At 48.9% G+C, this 19,440-nt stretch overlaps 1 protein-coding gene across 3 annotated transcripts in view; it reads right to left on the bottom strand.

Annotated features, from left to right (window-relative positions):
- The window catches only part of LOC127585242 (AP-3 complex subunit beta-2), a 128,735-nt gene extending 111,327 nt beyond the window's left edge, over positions 1-17,408 (bottom strand). Inside the window, exon 1 of one of the 3 annotated variants that reach the window (XM_052042547.1) lies at positions 17,236-17,408. In XM_052042547.1, the coding sequence (XP_051898507.1) occupies positions 17,236-17,342 (107 nt within the window). In that variant the 5' untranslated portion in view covers positions 17,343-17,408. The remainder of the gene's footprint in view (positions 1-17,235) is intronic. The other 2 variants (XM_052042545.1, XM_052042548.1) reach the window with 2 other exon arrangements.
- Between the last annotated feature and the right edge of the window lie 2,032 nt (positions 17,409-19,440).

Here is a 19,440-nt window from a genome sequence, read left to right as displayed (position 1 = left end):
GGGAAAGGCAGAAGTTACAGGAAAGTAAGTGGGGGATTGGTCCATGAGTTAGTATGGGAGCAATGGGCTGAATGGCCTCCAGTTTTGATGCAATGCATAGACCATGAAGACTGGTGGTTTGTAGCAGGAAGGCGTCACGGCATTCACCAACTCCCTGCTGTATTCTGCCGTGGGTTACTGGAATCGGTGCTTGTACATACCTGTGTTTGTGTGTGTACCACACACGGGCAAGTCTGTTTGTGAGGTGTCGGGTTCCCGTTCCCCCGACGATTACTTGACTGTCAACATCTCAGCAGGTTTCGTTTCGAGGTATTTAATCAGGGCAAAGGGAACCAGTCTGCTGGAAGGTTCAGAGACGGAGATTTGTTTGCAGCCAATGGGTCTCATACAGTCAGGGATCGCCCAGTGGGGCGTGTGAAGGGAGGGTAATGGGGAGGATGAGGTACGAGGTTAAAAGGAGCAGAATCGTCTCCACAGCCCCCGTCACCACCTCAGCATATTGTAGGAAATGCTGCCGTCAATTTGCACAGAGTAGGCTCATGACAAGTTAATAATGACCGGGTGGTTAAGGCCGGAACTAAACAGTAATTACGAAGAGGATGTTGATTCTGCAGTGTTAAACTGGGCAGCATTTCAGTCCGGCTCCGTCAGCACCGAGAGTTACCCCACTCCCCACATCACCCACACCCACCCCCTGACCCTCCCTCTCCCACAGAGAACCTCACTGCTCAGGATGTCCGGTGCAGAAGGTAGTGACCATCACGGTGAAGTGCCAGCGGCAACTGTGCCGTGGGTGTGGGAGCTGCCTCAGTGGGATTGGCACATGCGGACCAGGTCAGGGGTCATCAGGGTGCAGGAGGAATTGTGGGTGTGATGGACAGGCTGTGGGGATTTCAGCGAGCTAGCCCTGTCCCACCAGTGAGGGGCACAGTGGAACCCACCCCTCTGGGTCATCGATACCCAATGCCGCCCCCAAGGACAAGAACAGTGGGCACATGGTGACACCGCCACCTGCAGGTTCCCCACCACCGTCCCGACTTGGAAACATCTCGCCGCTCCTTCACCGTCACCGGGACCAAATCTCAGAGCCACCTCCCCAGCATCCCTTCCCTCTCCTCTGGTGTCTGAATCTGCCACTGCTCTCTCCCTGCAGCCTCCAGACCAGCTCCTGGAGGACAGGAAGAGTCAGGAGCTGAAACTACAGGCCCAGCTGCCCCCTTCCCCAGTCTGGTCCACCTGACGCATGCTAGAGCAGCCCAGGTTTGGTCCCGACCTCCGGTGCTGCCGTGTGGAGTTTCAGGCAGAAATTGATGGGTGAGCGAGAGGGAGATGTGGGGCGGCAGGATTGATGGGTGTGCTCGGAGAGCCAACATTGATTTGATGGGTTGAATGGTCTCCTCCTGGTGCTGTAAGGAGTCGTCCTTTGTCAACACCTCTGCCTTGACCAACATCACCAAAATAGAACATCACTGCCCCAAGCCAACAGCAACAGGATTCCCAAAAGGCAACCTTCCCTATAAACTCCGAGTATTACAGCAGGGGAACAGGCCCTTTGGCCCAACTAGTCCATGCTGACCATGGTATCAACCAAGTTAGTCTGATTTGCTTGTGACTGGCCAACATCCCTCTAAACCCCTATCCATGTACTTATCCAAATGTCCTTTGATGACGTCACTCCACAGAGCACAGATATCATATTTTCTCACAGCATAGGAAGAAGCCATTCAGCCCACTCAGTCTATGCTGCTTTTTAGAACAATCCCATTTCCTCATGTTATTCCCCAGTGCCCATTTTCTCTCATGTGCCAGCTTAATCCTGAGTGGCTTCACAGAAAAATGTAAAAATATATCAATCTAAAATTTTTGGTAATCAGGAGAATCAAAGAAAATGGGATTAGCACAGGAAAGTGGTGCTGAGCAAAATTCCAATCCCAGAGCCAAAAAAAACACCAATCTGCTGGAGGAACTCAAGCGGGTCAAGCAGCATCTGTGGGGGGAGAAGGAACTGTCGATGTTTCAGGTCAAGGCCCTGCCTCAGGTGGCCGAGTTCTTCCAGCAGTCAGTTTCTCGCTCCAGATTCCAGCATCGACAGTCTCTCGTGTCTCCAGTTCCAACTGCAGGACTCCTTCCCCTCTTAGTCCTTTCCACTTAGAGCTGAGCAATCCAAGTGCCCCAATGAACCCAGTGAACAAACTGATCATTCATTCCCCATATTTTGCCCATACCCTACAGCCTATAGTACATACCAATTTGTTGTTCCTTTTCTAACAAATTTCTTCGAAGCCTCAAGCACATTTCTTATTTTCATTGGTCAATACTGCCACCCTTTTTTCCCTCCTCTTGAAAACGATGTAGTCAAGTGTGTTCAGAAACTATTCCACTCTGAGTCAAGTCTACATTACTCCCACTGTGCCATAACCCTGTGTCTCCCTTAGACACCACAACCCACATAGAACCATAGAACAATACAGCTGAATACAGGCCCTTCGGCCCACCATGTTGTGCCGACCTTTAAACCACACCTAAGACTATCTAACCCCTTCCTCCCACATATCCCCCTATTTTAAATTCCTCCATATGCTTATCTAACAATCCCTTGAACTTGACCAATGTATCAGCCTCCACCACCCCAGGCAGTGCATTCCATACACCAACTACTCTGGGTAAAAAACCTCCCTCTGATATCTCCCCACCCATTAAAGCCATGCCCTCTTGTATTGAGCATTGGTACCCTGGGAAAGAGGCACTGGCTATTCCTCTTAATATTTTGTATAAAATATCATCTGCCCTAAACTCACCTTCATCCTCCTTGCACTTTCTCCCAACTGATCCCCCCAGTTGCTCAGCTACTTTATCTTTACCACTCACCTCTCCCCATCCACCATGCACACAGTATCTCCTCTCCAAAGCTTTGTTCCAGTCAGACTCCCCTGGATAAATTAGCTCAAGTTCTCCTTCAAGGCAGCAAACCTTCGGGGATGTTGGAACCAGCCCTGCTGAGATGCAACGCCTCCTTCCCGCACAACTGGGTCCAGTGAACTGGGAGTCCATTCACTGGATGTCGGCAGTACTGGTGGAGCCCGCACTAAATACCCATCAGTTGGTGAGGAGGAGAGGGTATATTGGGCTATTTAAGGGCTAATTTTTTTTTATTCAAAATAAACTTTATTCATAATTAAAGAAACTATATACAATAATAAAACAGTTCAAACCTTTATATTCGTGTACAGTTCAATTCTTAGTGTTACCTTTTTATATATATAAAAAAACACAGCACCGATGCCACTCATGTGGCTCCCTGGGGTGATACCCCAATCCCATATTTACAACATTTGAGCAGCTTCCTCGCCTGACCCTGCCCCTCCTTTTCCTGTGGCAGGAGAACCCTAAGTTGTCGTCCTTCCCCACCAAGCCCTCGCGCTGGCTACACCCAGCTTCAGTGCGTCCCTCAGCACGTTCTCCTGCAGCCTGGAATGTGCCAGCTGACAGCATTCCCCTACAGACATCTCGCAGTGCTGGGAGACCAACAATTTTCGGGCAGACCAAAGGGCGTCTTTCACCGAGTTGATGACCTTCCAGCAGCAGGTGATGTCCGTCTCTGTGTCCCCGGGAACAGCCCGTAAATCAGAGAATCCTCTGTTACTCAGCTGCCAGGGATGAAACGTGACAAGGACAACTGCATCTTTCGCCACACCCTCCTCGCAAACCCACAGCCCACAAAGAGGTGGGCGACCGTCTCGTCCCCAGCGCAGTCCTCCCGGGGGCAGCACGCGCTGGGGGTGATGCCCCAACCATACAGGACAGATCTGACTGGGAGGGCCCCTCTCAGCGCCAGCCAATTGAGGTCTTGGTGCTTGTTGGCAAGTTCTGGCAGTGAGACATTCTGCCAGATGGTCTGGACAGTCTGCTCAGGGAACCACCCTAATGCTTTGCTGTGAGAAGTCACAACCAGGTGGGACTTGAATTCTTTGCTTTTAAAGGCATGGTAGTGTAGCAGTTAGCATAACGCTTTAAAGCGCCAGCAACCCAGGTTCAATTCCAGCCACTGTAAGGAGGTTGTACGTTCTCCCCGTGTCTGCGTGGGTTTCCTCAGGGTGCTCCGGTTTCCTCCCACATTCCAAAGACGTACAGGTTAGGAAGTTGTGGGCATGCTATGTTGGTGCCAGAAGCGTGGTGACACTTGCGGGCTGCCCCCAGAACATTCTACGCAAAAGATGCAATTCAGTGTTTTGATGTACATGTGACTAATAAAAAGATCTAATCTAATTAACTGATGCATAAAAAATTCAGATGAAAAACAGCCAAAGCCATACCAGAACTGCTTTTAGTTCAGCATTAAGTCTCAATGATGGGGATAAATGCCAACTAAGCTGAATTTACATTTTCATTCATTTTCCTTCAAGTAAAAAGTTCAATCAAGCGAAGCATCAACTCTCAGTCTCTGCAAAGTGCAACTAGATGGAAGTCGGCATTTGCCTATCGAAACACTCATCGAAATTGAAATTCAAATTTTTAAAAAATCCTCAGATGCTGGAAATCCAAAGTAAAAACAGAAAGTGGTGCTAATGTTTCAGTGCTGGCACAGCTGGTAGAGCCACTGCCTCACAGCGCCAGAGACCCAGTTCAACCCTGGCCTCAGATGCTGTCTGTGTGGAGTTTGCATGTTCTCCCTGTGACTGTGCGGGTTTCCCCCGGGTGCTTCGGTTCCCTCCCATCTCCCAAAGACATGCGGGTTGGTAGGTGAACTGACCATTGTAAACTACCCCAAGTACAGGGTGACAGAATCTGGGAGGAGTTGAGGGGAATGCGGGAAGAATAAAATGGAATTGGTGTAAATGGGTGTTTGATGGTCAGTGTGGGCTGCTTCCTTGCTGTATGACTCTATAATTATGACTCCATGACCCTTTTGTTCTGCTTCTCTCTCTCCACAGAGCCTTTTCCAAGTCCATAGCACCAGGAACGTGGCCGCAAGTTGATAGGGTGGCATAGGAGGCGTATGGCATGCTTGCCTCTATTAGTCAAGGCACTGAGTTTGAGTGAGGAAGTTATGTTGCAGCTTTATAAAATTCTAGTTAGGCCACATCTGGAGTATTGCATACAGTTCTGGTTGCCCCATTAGAGGAAGGATGTGGAGGTTTGAAGAGGGTGCAGAAGAGGTTTACCAGGCTGCTGCCTGGATTAGAGGACATGTGCTATAAGGAGAGGATGGACAAACTTGGGTTGTTTTCTCTGGAGCAGCAGAAACTGAGGGGCATAGATAGAGTAGACAGCCAGTATCTTTCTCACAGGCTCAAGTGGGGGCTGAGAAGCAATTACACAAAAGAAAATGCAGGTTTTGTCAAAAAAATAATTAAAAGGTCATACCTGAGTTTGTGAATTTATATTATTAGAGTTCCAAATTTCATTCCAATTTGTAGAGTCCGAGAGTTGACGCATCGCTTGATTGACATCATTTTTAATATGCAAATATTCCTTATTTTTCCAAATAAAAAACATAAAAACTCCGAGCTGAACCAAGCATAGGAGCAATGTTTTCATGCTTTACGTACAGGATGTAGTTCTGTGACAGGATTGTTTCCTTAAAACAGTCTACAATTTTAACTGACTGGACAAAGATTTTATAAATAGAGAAAAATGGGGAGGAAATATTACCTTATCTACGTTTTAGAATAAACAGAATATTGTTCTGATGGCGACTACAAAATGTTGTGATGGAGAGGGGCCCAGGTGTGCTCAAAGTTGTACAGATAGAAACAGGCCCTTCAGCCCACCTGATCCATGCTGACCTTTTCTCCCCATCTACCTGCATTGTCCACATCCTTCTATGCCTTCCCTATTTAAATGCCCCTTAAAGTTAATTGTCTCTGATTCCACCACATCCTCTGGCAGTGAGTTCCAGATACCACCCACTCTCGGTCTAAAAAAAACTTTCCCCTCAGATCCACTTTTAAAGCTCCTTCCTCTTGAGCTAAGATTATGCCCTTTTGTTTTTGATACTCTGGCCACGGAGAAAGAGATCTTGACTCTCTACTGATCTATGCCTCTCAATCTTATGTACTCCTCTCAGGTCACCCCTCAGCCTCCTCCGCTCTGGGGAAAAACAAGCCCAGTCTATCCAATCTCCCCCCATAACAGAAGTCCTCCCGTTCAGTTAGCATCCTCCTCAGTCTCCTCCGCACTCTCTCCAGCGCAAGCGCATCCTTCCGATAGTGCTGCGAGCAGAACAGCACCCAATTCTCCAGAAGTGGCCTAACTGGGTCATTTATAAAGTTGCAACATCTTCTATGTCCCAGCCTATGAAGGCAAGCATGACGTACACCTTCTTCACCATCCTATCAACCTGGGAACCACCGACTTGGGCCTCTAGGCCTCTCTGGTCATCAAAAATATATTAAGTACAGAAAATTAAATGCAGATACCAGCATTTGGAAGGCAAATAAATATTTAGTTTTTATTGCAAAGGGAATGGAGGATGAAAGTAGCATTGCAACAACTGCACAGAGCATTGGGCTACTGAGCGAACAGCGAAATTCCAACATTGTTTGGAAATCCTGATGGTTCCGTCGCTGGCTTACTTGTTCTTACAGAGTGCGAAATGTGAATAAGGACTGCGAGAGGGATGGGCGGCCAGAACAAGGTGTCCAGGCAATGACCGGAGTCAGGGAATGTTTCAGTGTAGCCCCTGATGTCCCTGACCTTGACCTCAACCCTGATCCTGACTTCCATGCCATGACTATTTAACTGCCTCTTAAACGTAGTAAAGGTATCCGATTGCACCACCTCCTCTGGCAGCGAGTTCCAGATATCACCCACCCTGTGTTAAAAACTTTCCCCTTCGACCCCCTTCCTCTCAGCCTAAAAATACGCCCTCTTGGTTTCGATACTCCAATCATGGAAAGAAAGATATTTTACTACCTACCTCATCTACACCTCTTACAATCTTATATATTTCTATCAGGTCACCCCTCAGCCAACCAGAGCCAGGGTTGAAGTCAAGGTCAGGAACAACAGGGGCTACACTTGCTAGCTAAAATTGATGGGTTCTATTTCCTGCTGCCTTTAAACTCACTCGATCCACAGGAAAACTTATTATAGCACAGCATGTAAAAATAAGTATTTGGGTATTAATAGAAGTAACATCTGATAATCCACTGGTCTGGTGCCACTGGAATGCCAGATTATTGGAGATTCACTGGAATTTGAATTCCTTGTGGAAGCAGGGATCTATTTGCATTGGAGGTAATGCAAAGAAGATTCACTAGTTTGATTCCATGAAGAGGTTGACCCACGGGGAAAGGTTGAGGAGGTTGTGTCTAAACTCACTGGAGTTTCAAAGAGTGAGAGGTGATAATAGATACAAGATCCTGAGGGGGGGGCCTGATGGGGTAGATAAGGAGGGGGCACCTCCCCTCATGGGGGGAATTTAGAATAAGGGGTTATCCACAAGATGGAGATGTTCTCAGAACATAGTGAATCTTTGGAATTCTCTAACTCCGGCTGTCAAAGCCAGTCCAGTGAATATGTTCAAGGCCAAGATGGACAGATCTGTGGTCCATAGGCAAGTCAGGAAGATGAAGTCAAGAATAAAATCAGATTAGCAATGGTCTTATCAACTGGTGGAGCAGGTTTCAGGGGCTGCATGGATGTTCCTGTGTCTACATCCCTGTGTCCCCCATTGTTCCTGACCTTGACCTCAACCCTAACCCTGATCCTGACTTCTATGTCTTGCTTACTTAAGTGCCTCTTAAACGTAGTAAAGGTATCCGATTGCACACAGGAACAGGGCCTTCGGCCCACTGTGCCCATGCTGTCCATCAATCATCTATTTACACCAATCCCATTTCATTCTCCCCACACTCTCATCAACACCACCTCAGATTCTGCCAATTACTTGCACATTAACAGACATTAACTCACCAACCTGCACATCGTTGGGATGTGGGAGAAAGCTGGAATACCCAGGGGAAACCCACGCAGTCACAGGGAGAATGTGCAAACTGCACACAGACAGTGGTGGAGGTCAGGATTGAACCCGGGTCTATGGCGCTGTGAGGCAGTAGCTCTACCCACTGTGCTGCCCAATGGCTGATCTGACCATTGGTCTCAATTCTAGTTTTCTGCCTGATCCCTGTAACCATTGATTCCACTGTCCAGCTAAAGATCTATCCCAGCCCTGAATAGTCAGTGGCTCAGCATTCAGCTCTCTCTGGCGTAGAGGATTACAAACACTCAGAAGTTCATCATCATCTCAATGTTAAAGGATGGATCAGTGCTTGAGCCCCAGTGATTCACAATATCCATTGACAATATAAGAGAAATTGTGTGTTATATTTCTAAGTTTGCTGACCATATTAAAATGGTGGATTGAGAGTTATGAGAAGGACATAGAACAGTATAGCACAGGCCCTTCGGCCCACGGTGTCTACACCAACCATGATCCCAACTTAAACTAACCCCATCTGCCTGCACACGGTCTGTATCCCTCCATTCCCTGCCCATTCACGTATCGGTCTAAATGCCTCTTAAACGAGACAACAAAACCTTTGTTCTCTCATCGATAGCAAGTACCACTTGGCCAGGAATGCCAACAGCCTGTGTACATAAAGAGAAAGGTTTTACAGGTGAATTACAGTAAGGATTCTCCCTGATAACAAGCAACAGACAATCACCTTACAACCTTTACAAACCAGGGAACAGTGAGATTACAACAATAGCAAGTTAAAGGGGGATGCAACTTGTGAATCAGGCACGGTAGTGTAATGGTTAGCGTAACACTATTACAGCGCCAGCGGCCCGGGTTCAATTCCGGCCATTGTCTGTAAGGAGTTTGTACGTTCTCCCCGTGTTTGCGTGGGTTTCCTCTGGGTGCTCCGGTTTCCTCCCACATTCCAAAAGGCGTACGGGTTAGGAAGTTGTGGGCATGCTATGTCGGCGCCGGAAGCAAGGCGACACTTGCGGGCTGCCCCCAGAACACTCTACACACAATTGCATTTCACTGTGTTTCAATGTACGTGACATCTTATTTTTGTAAAAACCTTCAGTGAAGAGCAGAAACTTCAACATCAATTAATATTCAAGTGACAGCATGAGAGATCAATGAATTCATTGTTAAACGAAGGGAGGTATCACCTGTGCCTTTCTTAAAATGATCCAAGGAGACATTCTATATGACAATACGCTGTTTGATTTCACGACGGACACAAAAGTGATGCACAGGAAAAGGACGACCACTTCGTCAAAGGTGTCCCACAAACTACAGCAGAGACGTCACGACCACCACTCCCCAACACACCTCCCCCACCAAAGCAAAATAAGGCAAATTCAAACCATTAAGCAAACATACAAATAGTGAGGTCCAATGTAAACCAGAGGAATATTTTTATCTTCCATCTGGGCAATTTGCCACCTTCAGGACTGAACACTGAACTTTCCAATGTCGGGTAAACTGCCCTCATTATTTCCCATTATCCTGCTAATGGCCCTTCTCAGCTCGTTTCATTAAGTGCTTTCCTAATGATCGGTATTCGTGCTCCTGATCACCCATATGTCTTAACCAATCACCACATCATCTTTTATCTTGCACCTCACTCCCCCCCACCTGTTTTGAAAACTGTAACCCCTCCACTCTCCCCAAGATCTGAGACACTCCCTTAAACCTTGACTGCTTTCTCCTTCCACAGATGCTGCTTGACTGGTCAAGTTCTTCCAACACTTTATTTCTGTTCCAGCCTTATAGAGAACTGTTTCACCAAAACATGAAGCAACTTTTATGAGAAAACTCCCTGGGTAAAGTTCCCAGAAACAATAGCACGTTGTGGCTGCTGGATCTTTTGTTGCTGTGAGACAATGCTATCCTTCTGGGATAAAATGGGCACAACTTTCCTTTTCATTTTGTTTTGCACCAAAATGGACTTTATGGTTGAGAAACAAAGGACTGCAGATGCTGGAATCGAGATGAAAAACACGATGATGCTGGAGGAACTCAGCAGGCCAGGCAGCATCCGTGGAGAAAAGCAGGTGGTCAACATTTTGGGTCAGGACCCTTCCTCAGGTCCTATAGAAGGGTCCTGACCCAAAACATTGACCGCCTGCTTTTCTCCACAGATGCTGCCTGGCCTGCTGAGTTCCTCCAGCATCATGGATTTTGTTTTCTGTTGTTCTGATTGTGTTTTTTCTTGTAAAAATTTGAGTATGATTTATGTTTAATTCATGTTTTTCTTGTTAATGCTGCTTATATGCTATGTGCCTGTGATGTTGCGGCAAGTAAATTTTTCATTGCACCTGTGCATGCATGTGAATATGACAATAAACTCTTGTGACTCTTGACCTCAATCTACCTTGTTATGACCTTGCACCTTATTGTCTACCTGCACTGCACTTCCTCTAACTAACACCTTATTCTGCATTCTGTTATTGTTGGTGCCCTGTATGACCCCAATGCAACATGTAATGAATTGATTGTATGAACAATATGCAAGACAAGTTTTTCCACTGTACCTTGGTACAAGTGACAATAATAAACCAATTCCAATAAACTCGACTGACTTTCAAAAGAGCTGTGCTGGTGTAACAGCAAAGGAAATGTACAATACTGTGACCACAACAAAGTGCCCAAACCAACGATGTATGGTATAAATAGCTCCTGGAGATGTGGTGGCCACAGTTTTATCTACCCCAGCCTGGTGGGGTGTTGCGTTGGGCTTGGAGGAGGGTTTCACAAGACTGCAGATGCTGGAATCTGGTGCAGAACCTAAGATGCTGGAGGAACTCAGCAGGTCAGGCAGCATCTATGGAGGGAAATGGACAGTTTACGTTTTGGGTCCTGAATCATCGACTGTCCATTTCCCATCACTGGTGTCGGTTTATTGTTGTCGCTTGTACCGTGGTACAGTGAAAAACTTGTCTTGCATACTGGTCGCACAGATTAATTCATTACACAGTACATCAAGGCAGTACAGGGTAAAAACAATAACAGAGTACAGAGTAAAGTGTCACAGCTACAGAGGAAGTGCAGTGCAAATAGACAATAAGGTGCAAGGTCATAACAAGGTAGATTGTGAGGTCAAGAGTCATCTCATCATATAAGGTTGATGCCATTCAATAGTCTTATCAGAGTGGGATAGAAGCTGTCCTTGAGCCTGGTGGTATGTGCCCTCAGGCTCCTGTATCTTCTGCCTGATGGGAGAGGGGAGAACAGAGATCATAGATGCTGCCTGACCTGCTGAGTTCCTCCAGCATCTTGTGCGTTGCTTAGAGGATGTGGTTAAAATGACAGGGTTTCCTCCTGGTCTGACCGTGACCTTCATACTGTGCCCTGACCAACTGTTCTTCTAATGGACACCAGCAAGAAGCAGATCCTTCCAGCACTGGTGACAGCCACTGGAAATCAGAGGCTTGGACAGGGAGGGGAGAGGTCAGATTCCAACTCCTGCTCTTCATCCTTCCGATCTGTATCCTCACCTCCCCTTGAGGACTAGCCTGCCCTGACTGGCCCTCAGTCAGAAGCAGCAACAGTGGGTTGGTTTATCATGAAGGGCAGAATTGACTTGGAGACTGCCTTGTTCACACAGCAACGATCCCCCACCCTCTTCCTAACCCTGCCAGAGACACTCACCCCATGCATAGTCCCACCATTCCCCAGCCGCAGTCTTTCCGATCAGCTCCTTCCCAGCGCCTCACCTGCTCCCTAACCACGCCGACAGTTCCGTCTCCCATCCACCCACTCAGTTTCACTGCAAACTGCACAGTTCGATCCCAACGTGAGATTTCCACTCCTCCACCCTATGACAAAGACCCGTCACCGTTACATCACACGCTTCCAACCCGTCCACCCAAACCGTCACCCTCTTCAGCACATCTTGGCTCCACCGAAGCAACTTGCGACACAGTTCGGAACGTCCAGAGATCACTGCGACCAACGACTTATCGCTGAAGTGTGCCCGCTGTCGGAATGCGGATGTGTAACAACCAATTTCTGCACACCAAGCTCCCACAAACAGCAACATGGTCAGTCCCTGTTTTTTGTCTAGACAGTATCTACATTGGCCAGGACAACCTACTCTTCAGAAAGTTGCCTTGGGATGTTTTCACCCAGAGAGCGGAGGGGACCTCAGTCTAATCTCTCGTCCAAAAGGCAGCTCCACTGTTCGTGAGGAGCGGCATTCCCTCAACAGTGCCTGGGAACGTGTGGTGAAGACGTTAGAATGGGACTCGACTCAAAGGTTTTGACGCTGGTGGGAGTGCTGCACAGCCGACCCTTCACAGACCCACTTCTCCATGTTCCATCGGTTCAGATCATCTGAAGCCCTGCTGTTGGTGCTCACTCCTGTGATGATCACTCATCACTCGGTCCTGTGATGATCACTTGGGGCAGGCATGGCAGTGTAGCGGTTAGCGTAACGTTATTACAGCACCAGTGACCCAGGTTCAATTCCAGCTGCTGTCTGTAAGGAGTTTGTATGTTCTCCCTGTGTCTGCGTGGGTTTCCTCCGGGTGCTCTGGTTTCCTCCCACATTCCAAAGACGTACAGGTTAGGAAGTTGTGGGCGTGCTATGTTGGTGCCAGAAGCATGGCGACACTTGCAGGCTGCCCCCCAGAACACTACGCGAAAGATGCATTTCGCTGTTTCAATGTACATGTGACTAATAAAGAAACCTCATCTTAATCACCCGTCGACATTCCCTCACCAACCTTCCCAGCACCCCGACACCACCAACTCCCACAGCAGAGTGGTTCACCAACTGGTCTAGCAACCACTGACACAAGATCCCACTAGGGCATCAGCTGAACTTAAATTATTCAAATAATTAAATAATTTGGATTATAAAATAACGAAGAAATTTAAAGGAAGCGCAAGTCTCAGCAATGAGACAATAAAAACACCAGAATATTACAAAAAACTCATCAGTTCTCCAGGAAGGAAACCTGCCACACTCACCTGCTGTGTGACAACAGACCAACCAACGTGGTCAACTCTTACTTGTTTTCTCACTTCAAGGGCAATTAGGGATGGGCAAAAAATGCTGGCATTGCCAGCGATGTCCACGCCCACGAATGAATAAGTAAAACAAGGGCAGCTGCTAACAACGTCCGCATTGTATGAATGAACAAACATTACAGAATTCTCAGCCACAGGTTTAAAGCCCTTCGCGGTCTGGGCTCCCAATACCTCTGCAATGTTTCCCTCTGATTGCCCCACACCGCTGCCCTGCATCACTGCAGTTCCTCCCCACGTCCTGAATCACATGCGCAAGTATCTCCTACATCCTCCTAAAACGCCACTTCTCAATACACAGCACATCCTAAATTGGGATGGTATAGATTTAACACCTAAAAATAATGCTACTATCATGCAAGGTCGATGTTGGATAGGGCTTCCCAAACTGTGGGATGGGACCCCAAGCATGGCCATGGTATCAGCTAATGGTGGCCCACCAGGTTGCCTCAAACATCGGACCCCTACCTGCCTGCTCTCAGACTGCTCCTCCCCTCCCCACTCTCCCAGGTCCCCCTCCCCCCCCCCCATTCCTCTCCCGCTGCCTCGATGGCCAGTGTTAGTGCTGAGGTGTGGGTGTGGGAGTGGGAACCACCCCCACCCGCCAGCATTGATCATGTCCAGCACAGCTCAAACTCCTGCCACTCTGCAGACTGGGAAAGAGGGAGGGCAAAAGAAAAAGACCAACTTCTCGCTATGTGTCAAGAGAGGGACACAGAAACAGAGGGCAGGAATGTCCCCGTGTTGAACCCACCTCCTGCCCAACAGTTGGAAAGGTTCACTGACAGGCTCCGACCTGTCATATGCAAACCTGCAGAAATCTCCGTCCACAACGGTCATAAAGTTGACCAAATACAAACAGTAACAAGTATGCCTTTATTGCCTGCATTCTCCCTGAGTCAGGAAGCAATGGGTTCAAGTCCTGCTCCAGAGACTTGAGCACAGAGAAAGATTAAGATACCACTGCAGTACTGAGGGACTGCTTTGTATCATTGCCAAACTTGGATACATTATACTTGAACCACTCAAACTCATTGACATAGGTTTTGAGCACAGGGGGTCCCAGCACATAAACCTGTGGCACTCCACTGTTCATAGTCTGACAACCTAAAATTATTTCCTACTCAACTTGCTGTCTGTTAACCAACTTTCAATTCACACCGGTACATCACCCCCGGTGCCGTGCACGCTAAACTTGCTTAACAATCTCCTGACTGGCCCTTTATTGAAGGCTTTCTGCCATTTATGGGATCTTCCTGTGCACAAATTGCCTTCTGCATTTCAAACATTACAACAATTACACTTCGAAAGTGCTTCAGTCATACAGCATGAGGGCAGGCCCTTCGGCCCACCAGGTCTATGCTAACCAACAAATGCCCATTTACTCTAATCCCATTTTATTCTTCCCACTTCCCCATCAACCCCCCCAGATTTGACGCCTCACCTACACACTAGGGGCAATTTACAGCGGCCGATTAACTCACTAACCCACACGTCTTTGGGATGTGGAAGGAAACCGGAGCGCCAGGAGGAGACCCACACAGTCACAGAACATGCAGACAGCACTGGAGGTCAGGATCGAACCTGGGTCACTGGAGTGGGGAAACAGCTGCACTACCAGCTGCACTACTGTGCCGTCCAGGAATGGCATCCTCAGAATTGGTCCTCTACACTCTGGCTTACACCCTGGGGGTGCAAATCTGTCAGAGCTGCCTTCTTGCAGTTGAGGCACTACTGCCGAGATGGCAGGTGAAAGACTGCATCAAACCATTCCAGAGACCAGGTGAACAGTCCCTCCTTCTTCCTCAAGGCTCAGTTATCATCCCCAAAACATTACCACATCGAGTGAGGAGAGATTGGTACCGGATCATCACGGCTTGGTACGGTAACTGCTCTGCCCGTGACCGCAAGGAATTGCACAGAGTTGTGGGTACAGGTCAGCACATCATGGAAACTGGCCTCCCCTTCACTGAAAAACAAACAAAAAGGGCTGGAGGAACTCAGCAGGTCAGGCAGCATCTATGGAGGGAAATAAACAGTATACACTTTGAGTCCCAAAACAGCGACTGTTTATTTCCCTCCATAGATGCTGCCTGACCTGCTGAGTTCCTCCAGCATTTTGTGTGTGTTGCTCCAGATTCCAGCATCTGCAGAATCTCATGTTCCCTCCATGGACTCTCTGCACTTTTCGCTGCCTCGGTAAAGCAGCCAGCATAATCAAAGACCCCACCCACCCAGGACATTCTCTCTTCTCCCCCCCGTCCCATCAGGCAGAAGATACAAAAGCCTGAAAGAACATTCCACCAGGCTCAAGGACAGCTTCCATCCCACTGTGATAAGACTATTGAATGGTTCCCTTATGGGATGAGATAGACTCTTGACCTCACAATCTACCTCGTTATGACCTTCCACCTTATTGTCCACTTGCGCTGCACTTTCTGTCACTGCTACACTTTATTCTGCATTCTGTATTGTTTTGCCTTGTACTACCTGGATGCACTGTGTAATGAAATGAACCGTATGCAAGGCTTGTTTTCCACTGTACCTCGATACATGTGACAGTAATAAAGCAATTCCAGTTCCCTGGAGGGAAGAAGGCTGAGGGGTGACCTTATAAAGGTATATAAAATCACGAGGGGTGTAGACAGTAGATAATTACAGCCTTTCACCAGGGTAGGGGAGTCTAAAACTAGAGGACATAGGTTTAAGGTGAGAGGAGAAAAATTTAAAGGACAACAAACAATCCACTAGAGGAACTTAGCAGGTCAAGCAGTGTCTGTAGGAGGAACAGAATTGTTGATGTTTCGGGTCAAAACTCTACGTCAGAGTTTCAGCCTGACAATTCCTTCCCTGCCCCCCCCCCCCCCCCCACAGATGCTGCTCAACCCACTGAGTTCCTCCAGTGGATTGTTTGCTGCTCCAAATTTCAGCATCTGCAATCAGTGTAGCAGTTAGCATAATGCTAGTACAGCGCCTGCGACCCCAGTTCAATTCTTGCCGCTGTACGTTCTCCCCGTGTCTGTGTGGGTTTCCTCTGGATGCTCCGGTTTCCTCCCACATTCTAAAGACGTACAGGTTAGGAAGTTGTGGGCATGCTATGTTGGCGCCAGAAACGTGGTGACACTTGCGGGCTGCCCCTAGAACACTCTACGCAAAAGATGTATTTCACTGTGTGTTTCGATGTACATATGACTAATAAAGATATTTGACCTTATCTTGGGTCTCCAAAATCTAAAGGGGATTTGAGGGGCAAGTTTTTCACATGGGGGTGAGTGGGTGAGAGGAAGCTGTACAGGTTGGTACAATTATAACATTTAATTAAAGCATTTAATTACGTGAATAGGAAAGGTTTAGAGGGATATGGGCCAAACGCAGGCAAATGGGACCAACTTAGGTGGACATCTTCGTCAGAGTGGACGAGTTGTCCCGAAGGGCCTGATTCCATGCTGTATTACTCGGGGAAATCACCATTTCTGGGAGCTTTCTCTATAATAAAATGCCTGCGTCACAACACTGCGCTTCACTAGTATTCCACTAAGGCAGTTTGGGGCGCTGAGATTAGGGTGGGCGCTATTAAAATGCAAATCTGGCTCGGGGACCGGCACCCCTTCACAGGCAGTGGGAGAAGCCCCAGAAGGAAATCAGAGAGCAGGCACAAGTCACGCATCCACGGGAACTCCCCTGCAACAGGAACCGTTTGCAACCTGAAGCTTGCAGGGACGCTTTTGCAAGGAGGTGGCGGTCTGCCAGGGCGCTGTCAGCAACGGGCCCAGCACAGGGTGGATGCCGCCGGCTTCCTCTGCACCATCCGCTTCCTCCGCCAGCTCAGCCCGGGCTTGCACAGGCAATCAGCGCCCTTCTGTGCTCACCCTCCCCGGCCAATCCATCTCCATGGATCCACAGCGAGGTACCTTCCCCAGCTCGGCTCAGGGGGCGGATGGGCTGTGCAAACCCCCCCTCCCCTCCCCTCCTCTCCTCTCCGCAACCCCACTCCATCTTTGCTGCAATCTCCCCGCAACTCCCGAACGGGGGGGGGCGTTTGCAACCCCGCCACCCGCACCGCCAGTAATTATTTTTGCATCTCCATTTAAAATCTGCATTTAGCCAAATGCATAAAGATCTGAAGCTCAAGCGTGCGCCGGAACAGCCCGGCAGCGCACACCCACCCTTTCCCCTTCTTAAAGGCGCCAGCCCCCCCCCCCCGGGCCCTTTAATTGTCATTATTCTTTGCCGCCCGTTACCGTTTGTAGTCGCTGGAGAAGATGCCGCCGCTGGCCGGGTCGTGTCCGTACTCGGGTTCCCCCAGAGACGAGCCCTTCTCGTCGTTGTAAGCCGGCCCGGAGGACATGGTGCTGAAGAGACAGCGGTCGGATCCCTTCCCCACGGTGTCAGTCTTTTCACGGGGCGGGGCCGGCTCCCCCCCTGACGTCAGAGGGAGGGTGACATCACCTGGTCACGTGGGAACGAATGGGTGGGCTAATAACCCCGCATGGCCAATCAGAATAAAGGACTGCTCTTTATTTTTACCCCAATGACATTTCGAGCCTATTTTTGAGACATTGCAATGGAAGAGCAGGCTTTGTGTTGTTAGCACTCTGGGCAGGTTCACAATGGGTTTGGAAACTGGTCTATTAAGCAAGAGCTCTATCAATAGTCAGAGGGTGGTACAGCACAGTTGTGCAACAGGTTCGGGGTCTCAGAAGGCGAGGACTCGGAACACAGTCTTAGAGATAAATCATTTCTTTGCAGAAGACGAACGTGGGGAAAGGATGACGGGAATAACACACACACACACGCACGAACAGTTGATAGCGAGCATGGGAAAATTGCAACGGGGGTAAAATACGCACAACAAACTGGGTACAGACAATCAAGGAAAAACAATACGATAACCGCCGCGGCTTGACTCAGTGTAGGCACGGCTCTGTGCCACCAGGGACACTAACTAAGATGCTCCCAATCCTTTAACAGTGCACACCTCACCAACGATTTCTCCAGCACCATTTCACAATGCTTGGCCTGGAGCAAAGCATGGTCATCCTTCGGAGACAAAAGGAGGGAGAGTTGAGCACATGTGGCCCTCTTTATAGTGCTGGAGGGCTGGGGGGTCCAGCCCAGGTAATTTACAAAGGCCAACAGCCCGGTGCCAGCAAGGACTAATCGATTACAAAGGCCAATGGTCAGGTGTGCGCTGATGGGTGGGGTGGGGTGGGGCGGGGCGGGGCCAAACCTTGGCAGTGGCGTGTCTTCCAACCAGGTGTGGCAGTGCTGTCGTCCGACCTGGTAGGGGGAGTGCTGTCACGTAACAGCCACGACCCTCCACAATACAAGCACAGAAACAGGCCCTTCAGCCCACCAAGTCTGTGCTGACCATCAACCCCCCATCTTTGCTTTAATCCTACCCTAACCGACATTTCCATCACCCAGTCCTGTGCTCAGTCCACAATGGCCATCCCGAGCTCCCAGATGCATGCCATTTCAATTCCTCTTCCCACTCCCACGCTGAATTGTCCGTCCTCAGCCTTCTACACTGCCAGGATGAGGCCCAATGCAAAACTAGAGAAGCAGCACCTCGTGTTCCGCCTAGATAGTCTACAACCCAATGGTGTGAATATTGAGTTTTCCAATTTTAGGTAACCTTCCCTTCGGGTAGATTGTTTTTATCCCCCTGCCCCTGCCCATCCCCTTTCTGATCCTCCTCCCGTCCTCCCATTTTTGCCCCCTTTCCCTCACACAGTTCATCCACAGGCTCTCCCCACCCCTTCCAGATCTGGTTTTGGTTCCATCTACCGTACACCTCTCCCCTAATGGTTCCCATTCTCACATCCTTCATATATCAGAGTCCAGCACTGGCAGCCCTTTGTGTTCCTGCTTATCTCCCTCAAGTAGCCGTCTCCAACCCTCCCCCTCCCCTCCCCACACCTTTCTCCATCTGCCTCTTAATATATATTTTCTCTCTCTCTCATTCTCTCTCTCCCTCTCTCTCTCTCTCTCCCTCTCTGCCTCCATCTCTCATTCACCTGCCACTGTCTTCCAACTCCACACCAGCTCCCCTCCCCTACCTGGCACAACCTGCCTATCATCTTGCACCCCTCCTCAGTCCACCAGTCGCCTCGGACTCCTGTCTCACCACTGCCCTTCTCCTTACACCGGCCACCTCCCCTCTCCACTCTCAGTCCTGATGCAGGGTTTCAACCCGAAACGTCAGCAGTTCCTTTCCTCCCACAGATGCCGCTCGACCTGCTGAGTTCCTCCAGCAGACTGTTTGTTGCTCCGGATTCCAACATCTGCCGTCTCTTGTCTCTCCACATTTCCATCAATTTCCCCTTAGATTCTACCACTCACCTAATACTAGGGGCAATTGAGAGCAGCCAATTAACCTACCAACCCACTGTTTTGGGGGTGTAGGAGGAAACCAGAGCACCTGGAGGAAACCCACATGGTTA

This window comes from Pristis pectinata, chromosome 32, assembly GCF_009764475.1.
Source record: "Pristis pectinata isolate sPriPec2 chromosome 32, sPriPec2.1.pri, whole genome shotgun sequence".
Taxonomy (NCBI): Eukaryota; Metazoa; Chordata; class Chondrichthyes; order Rhinopristiformes; family Pristidae; genus Pristis; species Pristis pectinata.
Note: the sequence above shows the minus strand (reverse complement) of the source record. Positions and strands in the feature narration are given on the sequence as shown.